General features: G+C 40.0%; 1 protein-coding gene across 15 annotated transcripts in view; it reads right to left on the reverse strand.

Annotated features, from left to right (window-relative positions):
• The window catches only part of kcnq1.2 (potassium voltage-gated channel, KQT-like subfamily, member 1.2), a 172,674-nt gene that overhangs the window by 113,840 nt on the left and 43,156 nt on the right, over positions 1–15,678 (reverse strand). The window contains exon 16 of one of the 15 annotated variants that reach the window (XM_044194399.1): positions 8,269–9,297. The exons of 12 other annotated variants lie outside the window; for them this stretch is intronic. In XM_044194399.1, coding sequence (XP_044050334.1) covers positions 9,267–9,297 — 31 coding nt within the window. In that variant the 3' untranslated portion in view covers positions 8,269–9,266. Of the gene's footprint in view, positions 1–8,268; positions 9,298–13,769; positions 14,780–15,678 lie in introns of those variants that run through there. 2 more of the 15 variants (XM_044194402.1, XM_044194398.1) reach the window with 2 other exon arrangements.

Raw genomic sequence — 15,678 nt, forward strand, 5'->3', positions numbered from 1 at the left:
AACTATACCTCAACATCCCACATCAATAACCCTATGAACTCTTTGTACTTGTAGTGCCCATGTCAGTATCTGTGGACCCTTCATAATTTTAGGTGAAACAGAGCAGAGCCAGCAAAAATCCAGCAGCAGGGACAAGGCCTGTGGTGTAACAGAGCTAGTCCAGATCTGTATGAAACCTGATCGACAGACAGACTGGGCTCGAGGAGACTGGGAGGGATCCGGACTGCTGTCAGTTCTGCCACTGTCAGGCGCACAGACAGGTAAGTCTATCTGAACTGTAGCAATGAACAAAGACATGGATGGATTTTAGTAACGCTTACACAACAGGTTGTAAGAATCACGGGGTAGAAACAGATTCAGTTGCATGAATGCAATGTGCATGCTATCTGATCAAAAATGACAGCTAAAGATTTTATACATGTTTCACAGGACTACACGTCATTTCAAAAACATGTATTTCTTTCCCTCCATTTAACTTGCGAGGACTAATACCTTTCACTCGTGACACTCATAAAGTGGTTTAAAGCGTTGCTCAGAAAAACCTTCAGATAATCTAGAATTAGCTGCGGAGTGTTTCTCCCATTTCACCTCTCTCTAAGTGCCTCTCTCCCTCTGTCTCTCTAACCCCCTCTCTACCTCTCACCCTCCCACAGGTCAGCCCAGCTCTGGCCCTCTCCTGTGTATTTAAAGTAATTGCTCATGGCAGTCAAGGTGTCTGCATAAGGGCCTGTCATAAGCAATCCACTGGCATGAGTAGGGGCCTTGTGCTTGAACCTAATCCAGTCAGTGAAGCCAAATGGACGGACGGAGGGGGTTAAGAAGTTGTTCAACAGCAACCTGAAGAAAAGTAGGTTGTATTGGCTTTTAATCCTCTCAAAGTAACATGAAAATGAAGCCAAGTCATTTTTCTAATGCTGAACATGATTATTTCTCTATGGCTACCCTCCATGTTTTGGTATACGTGCCTGTAACTTTGTTTTTGTTTTTCTAAAGGTTCACCACATGCCACAGAATTCAAAGGAAAAATCAATTCAGTTGTTTTCATTTCTCCTTTGTCATTTTGTCACGAGACTCTTCCATGACAAATATACTGTCCATTCAAGAGCAACATACTCTGCTTTCTGGTTATTATCACCAGTCTTCCCCTTGTTCCCTTTTGCACTTGTGTGTAATCAGACGTAGTGCTTTTTTTTGCACAAGAGAACAGGTCTCTGTATTTGCTTTCACACTGTGAGGGCTGTTTGTTGAAGGCCTTCGACACACACAGAAATTCCTCACTCACTTACCTCACCACCACGCCAAGTTCTGTAGCATGTTCAGTGGCTGACAGAGACAGACAGACAGACAGACAGACAGACAGACAGACAGGAACTAAGAGACCAAGACCAAACGTCGACCCTCTCTGGGGCATGGAGACTCTGGTCAGACACAGCAATAAGAAGTGGAGCCCCGGCCCCTCCAGCCAGACTTGAGACGACGACTTAAGGTCCTAAGTGTTTGGGAAACAGGCCCATCAATGTCAAAGCCTTTTATTGCTTTGGCTTCCTATTGCTTTTCCCTGCTTGGGGGTTAGTATGAATCTACTCCCAGCACAGGCAGTGGGATGGGTTCATCTTTCATCAGTCATAACCTTGGCAATTAAGTAAGCACACATGAGGAATGACCCAAGTTTAAAAGAAGAAAGGTCATGGGTTGTTTTAAGTGGGATGTGAATGAGGCCTTCATTTTATGCATACATAGTATCACTGAAATGTTTTCAATTCCTTTCTATTATTTTGAATTAAAAAACATTTCACAATGTCCATGTTGACACTTAAACATATAAATCAGTGGATAAGAGAGAAAACGCTTTGCACACAGCATGGACTTCATGGTTGGAGGTGCTGGCAACTGCAAGATAAACATGTAATCAGAAGGAAAAAAAACTAACTACAAGTGTTTGTCTTTTAGAAACCGCACACTCAACCCGCAAAAATATATTCAAGGATGTTTTAGTATTAGCGCTTCATCAGGCTCATGAGCCGAAATGCGTTGCTCTTGTCAGTGTAAATAAAAGATCCCTGAATATATTCTTGCGACTTGAGTGTGCGGTTTTTATAACACAAACACTTGTGGCCAGTTTTTTCTGATCACTTTAATATATAACTTTACAGAGCTATAAAGATGAACACCCAAACAAAATGGCTGAAAATCAAGATGCAACAATAATTTTGGAAAACACGAACTGTTTCAATTTACATTATTGGCCGAATAAATTTAAACCATTCCCATGGTGTACATGCATTATTAGGCTGACTAAATAACAATTAACTTCTTTTGCCAAGTTTTTACATAAAACTGTGATTGAAAACTCTTTCCAGATTCCTGGAACAAATTGATGATCATTACTGATTGTTTCATAAACAATTTTGCTGGAAACACAAAATTAATAAAATTATGGCTCTTTTGTATCAATACAAAATAATTTGTGTTAAGTAACAAATGAGGAATTGATTTAGATTTCATAGCACACAAATGACCAAATGCAAATGGCTCAAAACTGATGGAAACTCAGAGCTCATAAAGTCATAGTTACTAATAAAATTTAGGCAAATAACAATGTCTGCTTTCTTGTCCAAACAGCGTTTTACAGAGCTACCAAGAAAGACGGCAAAACACAGGGGAATGGAGAAAAATGGGAATTGTTGGTCTTAGCCCAAAACTAATAGTTTAGTTAGCCCTGACTCACATTCTGCACAAATTCTTTCAGTGTTTATATTCAACATCTGAGTATGTTGTACATATGGTGCACAGAAATGTTTCTCTCAATCTATCTAGCTACCTATCTGTCTGTGTGTGTGTCTTTCTATTTATCTAGACAAGGACACACAGAATTACACACACACTCAGTCAGTCTGCCTCAGCAGTGTTACAGATGAAGCACCCAGGATGGAGCAATGTGGACGGGTGCTGCCGGGTCTCAAACACAAGGTGAATCCGTTCCACCCTCCCTCCGCCTCGCACAGCCATGTTCCTCTGCCTCCCCCCTCCTCTCCAATCTGGAGTTTGTGCACAAATTAACCCACAAACTATCTTGAGGAGAAAGTCTAGGGATGCCTCACTCTTTACCCCATTAGAATAAGTGTGGAAAATGCAACACAGAGCAGTTGTATCAAACAATACTGAGAGCTGACTGCTGCAAAGCTATTCTAGTACACTGTCCTGAATTTATTCTTTAAATAACATCTCTGAAGTTTTCTTGCCTTAAGTGTTACTTTTTAAAAACATGTCTGACAAATGGTTTCTGTGGAATGACAGATTGATCAGATTGCATCCAGTCCACTGTGGTGGGATTTGCACAGAGCAAAACATCTTAAATGGAAAGTCCAAGGCCAACTTGTTATTTACTCCAAGCCAAGGCCGAGGATAAGTAGGTTAAATGTTTGAGGGAGCAAATGATGTCCAAAATGTTAAATTGCATTTGTCAAGTTCTTCAAGTACATAGTTTAAAATGTGTATCTTGAGATAATGTGTTTAGTGTAAATTATTTGCATTCACACATGATTATTTTCTTCATGGTTGCACAAAACTTTATAAGAACCTGACCGATTGTTTTTATTTTGTTTCTACGGACCTTGCTCCCTTCTCAGGAAACTGTCACTGAGTGCAATAATATTGTTTCCCTCGTAGAAAGGGAGGCTGGCTATTGAGTCAGTTATCTGATAGGAGCCTAGGAGATTCTGTATGTGTGTGTGTGTGTGTGTGTGTGTGTGTGTGTGTGTGTGTGTGTGTGTGTGAAAGAGACAACGTAGGGGGTGTTGCCTGCTTGTCGTCAAGTCTGTCCTAAACCCACTGAGCCAAACTGCCGCAGGAAGAATCTGTGGCCCCATGTACTACAATATCCTGTTTGGACTCAAGCTGCTCTCCCTACTCCTACACACACACACACACACACACACACACACACACACACCCTGCTCATACATCACACTCAAGCCCCAGGCCAAATACATACAGCTTTGTTTTCGTTGTTTTTCTGCACACACTTCTGCAGTGCTGCTCTGCAGATTGTGTAAGGCTGGTTTTATAGGCTTTTAAGCTTTACACCCCCAAACACTGTTTGGGGGTAAAGAGGCAAGTGTGTGTGTGTGTGTGTGTGTGTGTACAGGTTTGGTGTGGGTGGTGGGGTGGACAGCGGGCTGAAGTTCTTGCTCAGTAGTAACAATATGGACACTGTAGCAATCACAAGTCAAACAAAGTGTAAAAGCATTTGGAACACTGAGAGGGAAGTACAGTGCTTGGTTTGAGTGTGTGTGTGTATGTGTGCGCTCATGTACAATAAGGGCATACATGCATGAATACACGCACACACACACACACACAGTAATAAGACAACAAGGGGGCATCCACCCACCCAGTTATCCATTCACATAAAATCTATTCATCCAGCCACTATGTATCATTCAGCATACAATCATAGCAAGAGAGGAGAGGGCTGAGTGAACAGTCCTGTGTGCGCGGAGGAGCTCTGCTTCCCGTAAGCAGCCGATAAAAATTACAACAAAAAAAAAAAAAAAGGGCTGGCCCAGAGGCAGATACCTCACTTCCCAACAGAGCGCAGTGCATTTCCTGAAACTGACAACTGCTAGGACTTGTACTGAGGCCAGGCCAAACGTGAAAGAGACAAACAGAAGGAGAGAGACAGAGGAAAGGGAGCGAAAGCAGGAGGGAGAGAGAAAAAGAGAATGAGTGGGTGACTTGACCTACAGTCAGGAAAAATGTTGTAAATACTGCAGTGACACACCAAATGGAGCTTGCAAATTCTGAGAAACACGTAGTGCACACATGCACATGCAAACACACTCATAGCTTTTGATCAGTCCTCTGCCCCAACTGAGATAGCTCTGTATTCAAAGATAAAAGTGCCTGCTCAGAATCTTTATCTCAAACCAAACTGTTATCAACTGTTTTGGAACTGGCACCACGACAGCTATTGTTCGTAGCTAGACCAAAGCAGAAAGTCTGACACAAAATAATCTGAACACTGTTGGACCGCAATAAAAAAAAAAACTGCTTTGATAGAGGGAAAGTGTGGTTTAGTCAATTATTTTCCTGCATCTCTCCTTTTCTCTTTCTTTCTTGCTCCAGAACGGAAAAGTGGAATAGAAACATAATGAGTTGCAGGCAGAGGAGAGGTTGACCATGGTAGCAAAAGTGATGGTGGTGGTGGTGGTGGTGTTGATGGTGTCGGTAATGGGCACACCCGACTGCAGACACCAAACTCGTGAAAACAACCTGACAAGGACATTTCCACTTGAGCTCAACCCTACAGTTACCATTTCCTTCTTACTTTCTGTGGAAATCCAGCTGAGAATTATTAAATCTACACTAAATAATCAAAAAAAAAAGTTCAGTGATTGTACTCTGCAGGTCAGTGAAGAGAAGTGAAGGGAGTGGAGTAGTGATGTTGCTACAGCACAGCCTGCTGGTCAGAGAGGGGAATTTATTTACTCTTCAAACTCCGCTCCCCTCCTCCACACACTGTAGTACTGCTGACGTTTGTCTTTTTTACGCTGTTGTGTTACTTCAGCATTTCAGTAAAACATAACCTCTTTTATCACTAACAAAACAAGCATAAACAAAAACATCTGCATACAATAATATTAAGCCATATATGAGCATGTTAGTCTAGTCAGTTCTATTATACTTTTCAGAATTCATAAACACACTCGGTGTGTGTTGTTTGATGACTGAACCTCTTGTTAAAATAATGATGCCCTCTCTGCAGTTTTGTGATTTAAGTGATTTAAGATGTACTATATTTTCACAGTTAAATTATGTGTCTGACCTTTAGTTACAAGGACCACTTTTTACACTACTTTTTCATTGTACAATGGGTGAAAATAAAACTAGATATTTTTTTCAAACCTTTTCAAAAACAGGTGTGATTTTTATTTTTTAGTGACCAGAGGTACATTTAACATTTTACAGATAAAAGATTAAAAAAAAAATGTTAAAGGCTGTTACAAATATTTTCAGGCTCAGTAGCTGTGAATTATTTTAAGAACAAAAAAATCTGACTTTTATTCCTAGCAATTTAACCCAGCATGTAGGAAAAATCTGGGACACTATTGTCTTTGTATGAATAATCAAACTCACAGAAAATGTAACCTGAAAAAATCATAAATATTAAAATTTTATTGAAACTATTTTAAAAATTAGACAGTTGTTTGGTACATTATTGCTTAGGTATTACAGTATTAAATATATTACTAGTGTAAATTACTAGCCCTTGTAAAATCCTGGCTTCAGCAGTTTTAATTATGCCCAAATGTAGATGAAGAAAAACACCCCCACCCTGTGACTCAGTTTGTAGCTGTACCACCCTGCCCTGCTCTGACAAACACCAGCATGTGGTATATAAAGTATTTCTATGAGCTAACAGTGGAACATTATTATCATCTCTGTTACCATTGAAATATCTGTGGTGAGATCACACCACCCAATGTAGTGTGGTCCTCCTATTCAAAAACATGCTTTTATGCTTCTTTTATTTGCACTGTAGTCTGTATTTGTTTGTTAATATTTTTTTTTATTAAGTGTAAATTTTGGTGTATTTTTCTATTATTATGTTGATATATTGTGGTATCTATATCACACCATGGGAATATAAAACACAAGAATGGTTTGATCTGTAAGATTTTACATTACAGTACACCCTTTTCGTCTTGAAGTTTTATATTTTATTATTCAGTTATTTTTTATTTTATGTAACTGGAGTATGACTTCTATCCTCTATTCATTATACAGCCAGCAGAGGCCTTCAGCAGCAGCCAGTCAAGTTTATTCACACACAAAACACACAATGAACATTATCTGCACCAACTGCATACAAATACTTATTCAAAGCACAGAAATCCTGAATTCCACTGTCACTGTGATTTTATTGCATGACTCCGCTGATGACTCTATATCGTGACACGCGTCCTTCATATAAAGCCATTAATTGTTATAACTCAATTCTTAAAAAAGACAAAACATCCAAGATATTTGATGTAATTTTATGCATTTTTACTACTTCTCAGAGCCTCTGGGAGGGAGGGCCTACAGCACTTTGATCCACAGACACCCTCTCTGACTTCCCTCCCAATTTCTCTGACAGGCTTTGAAAGAAAAGGATAAAACAGAGCCATAAAATTACAGTAGCAGGCTGGAAAAGACTTTACAGCACATATACACTTGTAATATAAAGAGACCAGCCTTTCAGCACTAGAAGAGACTTATTTAGAGGGTTATTAGTCCCTGCCATGGCCCCTGGGGGGTATTTCATTATGAACTGGGTTCTATATGGCTCCTATTAACAGCAGTGGAAAAACTACACTGGGGGAGTAGAAAGAAGTGTGTGTTTGTGTGTGTGTGTGTGTGAGAGAGTTTGAGGAGTGGAGGTGACAGACTCATGGCCAAGGCTTACCTGTTCCCCTTCCATGATTTAAAGCTTTTCTTTCACTCCACTGCTTTAAAACATCTGGCTCCAGAGCATTTAAGGTCTTGACTGATAACCTGGGGACTGCGTCTTTATCTCCAGCTACAGTGAATATATGATATAGAGCTTTAATCCTCTGCATCGCTTATCTTTTTCTTTGTACTGCCAAGATGTAGATCTAGTTAGAAATCCAACCACACTGTGGTTTTCTCTAAGAAGCAAAGAGCGCACCAAATTCCAGTGTACTCACTGTGGTGAAGCTGCAAATGTGTGACTGTGAGTGGTTCCTATAAAACTCGTGCAAAGCCTGGTGATGGTGGTGTGATAGAGGCAGCACTCGGGTAACTGACTCTAGCCCCCTGTTGTCTCTCACAGTGGTCAGAGATATAAAAAAAAATGTTCCGAGGATGAGAGTTCAATTGAAAACATAGATACTTTCTTTCAGAGAAATCACATTCAAATAAACTCTGCTACTGTTCCAGGCACTACCAGGAAATTCAAGCTACCGAAACTGAAAAGTAATTCTGATTTGTATGCATAACTTGTTAACTTTGAATTGCTGCTTTTGCTTTATGCATGCCATTCAGCAACAAGTATAAAATAAGAGTTTCTGCAGTGTTTACCAAATTAAATGTAAGACTTTTTAAGACCTTTTAAATACCACATAGAATGCAATTTAATACCTTCAGTATTAGTCATATGGAAAAATCAGTAGGACAATAAGGTCTACAATTATTTATTAAGTACATGAATTTACGGACATTTATATCACATTTTTTCAGTATTTCCAAACTGTATATAACAATAATTCCTAGTAATATAATTAATCAATTAATGTGTCCAGGACTCAGAAAAGACAAAAAAAGAAAATTGATGAATGGATTAACTAATTAAAAAAATGACACTTGCTACTGTTACTAGCAGTAGCAACAGTGTTTCCAACATGTCTGATGCCAATGACTGACACTCCACAAAAAAGGACTGAACAGCCTCCTGCACAACCACATACCTGAATAAAAAAAGTTAGAACTAATGTTACAGTCTATGGCAGGCAAGAAGAATTTTGTTTGTTTGTTTGTTTTCAAGGGAACTGAAATATATGCTTTTAAAGACCTTTCAAGACCTGCAGGTACCCTGAAGATGTATAAAGTGAAGAGAAAGTGTTGAAATTACTCTCTAGCAAGCCTATTTTAAACATGCAGTGAAGTTATTTACAATGAAGAGCTTTCCTTAAAGAAAAGTTTCCATTTCACTTCCAAAATTGGGTGTTAAATGCATATTCTAATGCAATTTTAGCCAACCAAAATACCTTTATGTCAATGTTATATAAATAACCTACCTCTCTCTATCTAAAATAAAGGGAAGAGATATTTTAGAATAATCACACCTCCAAAGAAAATACACCCAAATCCTCCCACCTCATAATGTGATCGGAGGCTGTATCCTTGATGCGATGCCAGGTGGCCCATTTTAGCCAATTCAACCTCTGCTGACCCGGACCCAGCCTTAGTTCAAACACACACAGAGGTGTTCATTCAGACAGGTGGGGCAGGCACTTAGCCAGGGTGGGAGCACATGTACGCATGGGGACACACAAATATATGCACCATATTATAAGTTTCCCTGTGGCCAAAGTGTGGGCCAGAGTGTTGTAGCTCCCCTTTAGTCAACCCATCTCCTCTCCAGCAGGTAAACGCCCTGGCCAGCAGCATATCCCTGCTTCTGCGTGTAAGAGGGGAGAAACCACAGGGCCCCACAGAAAAGCTCCATCAACAGGCCCTCTATTCATCTCCAGGCCGGAACACTAGGCTCTCTGACGAAGCTCCGGCACCTGGCTGTGGATGGACACAACATCAGAGGCTGGGTGGCGGCAGCACTGGTCGCCACACCTGACTAAACCCCCCCGGCCCACATCAAATGGCATGGCTGGACTATTTGAAAACCTGAGAGCTGAGCAAAAAAAAAAAAAAAAAAAAAAAAAAAAAGCGGCCAAGAGAGTTGTGGAAGGCTATAGGATTGGCTGTACAAACAGGCCACTCAGGTGCTGCTGCAGACTACTGTTGAAGAAACCGAGACCCAGCACAGGAGGAGGAGGAGGAAGAAGAGGAGGAGGAGGAGAACGTGGAGAGAAACACACACACAAAAGACGATAGAGTGTATTTATACAGGTGCCTCTAATATTGGAGCAGGGAGGGAGACACACCTCTAAGAGACAGGGAAGCATCTATACCAAGTCTGGAAATCCTCCAAGTAAGGACTGGGTTGGGCCTTACTTTGATTTCTCTACAGCCAGAGTAGGGCTAGGACTACTGTGAAGTCTGCCGGGCAATCTAAATACACAGTGACATACTAATCATGGTTGACATGCTTTAAACTGGTGAAAATAATTTTGTGTAGTTAAGTTAAAACACTCTGATATATAAATGTAAGCACAATCACATTTCCTCTTCTTAGTGGCATACTGTTCACAAATTCACAAAATCCTCCTCACCAATTACCAAGTACTGCGTGATCTGGCTCCTTGCACACCGAGTCGGTCAGTTCTTAAAGCAGTACTAGGCCCCTAAAGCCGCTGACTATTTCAACAATGCATTGGAATAGTATCCGCTTACAAAGGGAATGACCAACTGTTTCTGTCAGGCATTTTCTTTTTCCTTTTATTTCATGTTATTTGTCATAATGGGTCTTTTAACAACGTAAATTTTTTTTTTAGAATTTCAAGTTTTTACTGTATGTTCTGTTGAGTGACAATTTTTCCATAATACATGCTGTTTTTTTTTTTAAATATTTGTTTTAAAATGTTAAACAATTTTTGGCTAAATTTAAGAGTTAATTACTTGCTACTTATAACTAATAACTACCATGAATAAAAATCTAAAATGTATTTGCTTTGATCTCTATCCCAGAAAAATAAGTCTTGTTGGCTTTCTCTTCAGTAATTAATGTGATATTGTTTTTAGACTACTTACTTCCTCTTCAGTAATTAATGTAATTAATGAAGAGGAAAAACAATTCCAAATCATCTGGAGTTTATCTTCAGTTTGTTTATGGCTGTGTTTGTGTGGAAATAAACTTCCATTAATGGGGCCCTAATAATTTAATTTTGCGTAATTATGTTGGTTCATTAGTTTAATTTGTATATTTAACCTCAGTGGTATAATGCTGCAATCCATTAGGACAAACATTATTAAATAGAAACATTCCAAATAGCCGAACCGCTGAAGTGCTGCATGGAATGATTACATTATGAAGGCAACTAAAGAAACACTAATTGTCATTAATATTGTACAGCACTCAGGTCTAATCAAAACAAACACTTTTCCAGTTTTTCTAAAATTGTCTTGGCCCTAAACAAAAGACAGAGCGGCTATGACATCACAGAGCTGCTCAGTGAGTCATGTTTTGAAAACAGCAATTTCCTGAGTTAATTTTCCGTTTCCATTATCTGTTTGGGGTTTTTTTTTTTTTTTGTGGTGCATTTGTGGTAGTGAACAGACACTGATGCCAAAGACAAAGAAATGCAGGGCACAAGGGAAAGCTAAGGTAGGTCCACCAGATTTTTTGCAGATTTTAAATGCACTCCTGAGGCCACACATAGATACACATAAACCATACATGCAAAAACATACAGTAGGAGAAGACACAAATCTTTCCACTGACTTCTTTTTTTTTATTGGTCTTTCAGACAGCATTAGGTTGACCAGACCTACGTAAGTTATCAGTCATGATTTCTGAGCATATTTACAGAAATGCTCCTCATAGTTAGAGTGAATATATGCTTCAGTTGTAAGTATATTATATGGTTATTAACCAGAGCAACTTACTACGAAATCGAAATCAAATTGCCAGCATTGCAAGCAACCCCTGTCTGGTTTGAACTTCAGACTTCAGAGAACAAAAGAGGGAAAACAACAACATACCTGTCTACAGTATCACATTTTATACAAAACACACTGTCAAATAAACCAGCAAGAGAAAAACTAATACTGAACTAAGGGTTATGAACCCAACTCTTGTTTGCCGGTCTATTTTTGGCTTGCTGCAGCTGTGAATGCGATTCGGTCTGGCCTGGTTCATGGGTAGTTACTCATGGTGATTTATGATTGAACCCTGATCCACCGCACCACACCAGGATATTTACCAAACCAGCATGCCGTGATAGGCTCACTTCAATCTACCACTGTGTGCAATTCGGGCAGATTTAAGTGGCGCTACCAGAGCCAAAATGGCGCTCATGTAATTTCCAACCACTGCACCCAGACCAGTCAATAATCTGGATGCAGCAGTTAGAGATCATGTTGGTGAGAGTATCTTTTTATTTGGTCTGGACAGTTTATTTATGCAGTACTTGCTTGCTGAGTCTCTGGATTTTCCAACCTGTGGTGAGAGGCCATAAAGTGGGCCATTCGCCCAGTCACTGATGGTCTCTCGCCATAAAACCCTCCCAAAACCACCAACACCACTGAGGGGGAGTAAAGACTCACCCCTTATAAGAGCAGCACGAGGGCTTTCATTAATGCAGGTTGGCCAGTGTCAAGCCCGACTAAACACACTCTTTAATTAAGTACTTTATGAAAATGCCTTTTATTGCCTTGGGTGTGACGTATATGTCATAAAAGATGGCTTGCCGATTCTCTTTTTGGCCCTGCTAGGAGAAATTGCTCCAGTGCAGTGGCCAATGATCTCTCCATATGGAAGAACAGTAAAATTTGAAACACACAGCATCAACTTTTCTCTGCAGCACACAGTGTGCAATTTAGATTAGTTTGCCCTAATCCAATCAACAAGTAATATTAAATTTTTGTTACTTTTTTGACATGTACTTGAGTATCAAATATCTCTAATTTAAGTAATCTATATAACAGTCAAAATAAATAAAAACCTATGACAGTACACTATGCTGTATGACTGGATATTCTTCATCTTGTATCTTGCATGTTCAACTTAAGTCATACAAGAAAAGTCACTTGTGGTCTGGAATGATATATGGTGTGCTCCTCCAGTAGATTTTCCCATCATTCTGTAGTCTGCTCCAACAGAATCTTCCGACTGAGATTTGAGGTGACAGAGAACCCAGGATTAAGTGAACTGCAGTTACATTTGTATAACTTAAATTTCATTCTTCTTGACCAATGCTTTAGTTCTGAATGACTTACATCAACAAAATTACAAGAAATACTTAAATGTTGTTAATAAGTTAATAGTTATTGCAACAGTTTGGGGGGCAAAAAACATAATGTAGAAATGGGTGCAGAGTAAACCTCAACTGTAGCACTGGACACCATGGCCTCCCTTGCAAAATTAGAACAAGAATAAGTAGTCTGTGGCTGCATTGTTGGTCACTGTTTAGGCTTCCATATAACTGTAAATATAGACATTTGTGGCTGTGACGCACTACAAACTGCAAGTGTCCAGCAGTCAGTGACTGTCATTTGAATTTTGAAAACAACCTGTAGTTCTGTTTGATGTTGCCCCATAACTGACTAGTCACATATCAGTGTGATACAATGTAAAAGAAACAAATAGGACACGGTTCAGTTTTTCAGCGAGGCAACTCAAAGAGGTAGAGCTTTGTAAGTCAAAGCTGTCCACCAGGCATGATGTTCTTCAATTTCAAATGGAAGTCAACGACAGATGACGCTTTGACTCTCAGTCTGTGAGGAAAGAGTACTTATAAAGAAGATTTTCTGCAATCATTTTAGCATATTAAGAAAACTGGAACTACCACATGCATTGCTATAATGTTCTTGTGGCATTGTGAAACGCATTGAACCTTAGAAAGTTAGATTCTTGTGCATTCAGGGAGCTGATTCAGAGGATGAATTTCTCTCCAAGCTGCCAGGAATTGGATTTATCTTAGTGTTGCAATCCTTCCTTCTATCCAAAGTGGAAGTAATATTAACAATAACTGGTCAACCAGAAACATGCACCTTAAGCCCACACGTAAAATGTTCCAACTAATCACATGACAATGTTTACCAAATGCAGACACACCACAATGGGGGTGATAAAGTTTTGACAAGTTTTGACTAGAGGCCTGCACATACTGCAGCAATCAAACCCCAATGCCCCCAACCAACCTATTGCCTGTAAGAACAAGCCAATTTCAATTTCGACTGTACTATATTGCCAGCTTAACTGTAGCATTTATGCTGGTTGTATTTTGGAAAAAGTGAGAGTAATTAAACTAATTCTAATACATCCAAGTGAGTAAAGGTAGAGTGGAGGTCAGCAACCACATAAAAAGCCCAGAGTCTGTAATGAGATTAACTACTGAATCCCTCCATGCACAGCTCTGCTGTCCAGAGAATATGAATCAGTGTGTGGCTGTTTTACTGCACCAAGACTATTTTCTGTATTTTTTATGCTCTAGAAATTGGCAGAAAGTCAAGAAACTAGGACACAATTTGTTCTTTTCTTTCTTAGTTTCTTTCACTATCTTTTCATAAAGCAGCAGCACCCGGGCAGCTTTTCTTGCTGCAGGGCAGGAGGCCACGGATCTAACCCCATCCCTTTGTCTCTGTGCTTGTGTGTGTGCATTTGTGTCTTGTGCATGTGCCCAAAGTGGGGCCCTTGCCTAGTCTAGTTTGTCATTCTAATACTTGGCAGTAAACCCAAAAATATTAAGAGGATTTATTGGATATTTTCATATTAGATTCACTGTTGAATCTTGTACAAAGCCTCATAAAATAACTTCTTGGTCAGCACATGTTTTGGAGCACAAAATTGAGGAGAAGGGGGGCATGCTGTTGGGGGGAACTTATATCACAAACATTTGTCAAAGTGACAATATTCAAGGTTTAAAAAGACTGCTGTGATAGAAACCATGAATACAATTTAGATTTTTCCTCTTGACTAAATACCATATGTTTGAAACATCCCTCCGTGCCATCAATATCAGAGTACAGTGTAAAAGACAGGCATACAGAGGCCACACAGACAAAAAGTCAATTTGTTCAGAGTTCTGCACAAAAGACGCCAGTTGCTCAGCAGAGAGAGGCCCCTACTTGAAGAGGACAGGCCATGATGCATGTGTCTCTGCCTGCAATCCCTCCTGTGGTGCTGCAGTGGGTTTTCATTGTTTATCTCCGGCTAGCTTGTAAGAGGGGAACTAATTAAGAGCTGCCTGCAGGTGGCCCATGCAGGCTTTTACAGGTCTGAGAGGAGACGAGAAGGAGGAGGATAGGGGCGGAGATCCTGGCCACACTCAGCAGGAGGAAGGGGCAACTGCCTCGGGTCGCAAGATGACAGACATTACTGATCCGGTGCTGCTAGACAGAGAAAAGAACCAGGACAGTTCTTTTCTCTTTTGGGTATCTTTTTGGTACATGGAGAGGCAGAGAGATGACGCAGAAAAGTAGAGAACAGAGAGAAAAAAGGGTTTCACAGCAGAGAGCAGGCAGAGAGAGAGAGAGAGAGATAGGACACAATCACCACAATCAGCTAAACAAGGCCTTCCTCTGTTTGGGGCCTAAGAAGTGTATTTGGAAACATTTACTCATTCTTCATGAGGGTAAATGTCAATCTGCTTTGGGGTGGATTTAGGATCAGCAGCCCCGCTGGGGTTTGTTATGATTTCATTCAACAGTTAATCAGTTAATCTCAGAAATTTACATCCTCAAAGTGTACTGCTGCACACACACACTGTATCATATCAAACCGAATCGTAACAAAATCAAGCCAAGGGCCAAGTAAACAAATAGTGAAGGAAGTGTTTACAGTAAAACGGGAAGAGCTATGTTGACTGTTGTGGAACAAGTGTACTGTATGTGCTTTTAGTTTTTTTTCTATATGAGATATTTTTCAAAAGTCCAACAAACCACTGTAAGCTGGTTTTAAACAAACAAGGCAATAATAAAGATTTATCTTCTCAGAGGGGGAAACTATGCTCGTGTTTGTGTACAGTAGGTGTATGTGCGTTTGTGTGTGTCTGTGTGTATGTTTTGGGTTCAGGGGAGCAAAAGACATGATTGCGTGCGGACGCTACCCTGCACCACTTCCTCTTCAGAGGCCGAGAGACGTCACAGCCAGCTGTGATGTTGACACACACACACACACTCATTTTAGGGGTAGTCTGCTTCCGCAAAGCCAAACAAACAGTTCCAGCCAGTGCTGTCAAAAAAAATAAAATTGATAGAGGTGCCAAAAATGTAGAATAAAGGCTGTTTGAACAAGCACCAAACTAAACTGAGGAAAGCACTCATATCAATTTTACA

Source organism: Siniperca chuatsi, linkage group LG4, assembly GCF_020085105.1.
Source record: "Siniperca chuatsi isolate FFG_IHB_CAS linkage group LG4, ASM2008510v1, whole genome shotgun sequence".
Taxonomy (NCBI): Eukaryota; Metazoa; Chordata; class Actinopteri; order Centrarchiformes; family Sinipercidae; genus Siniperca; species Siniperca chuatsi.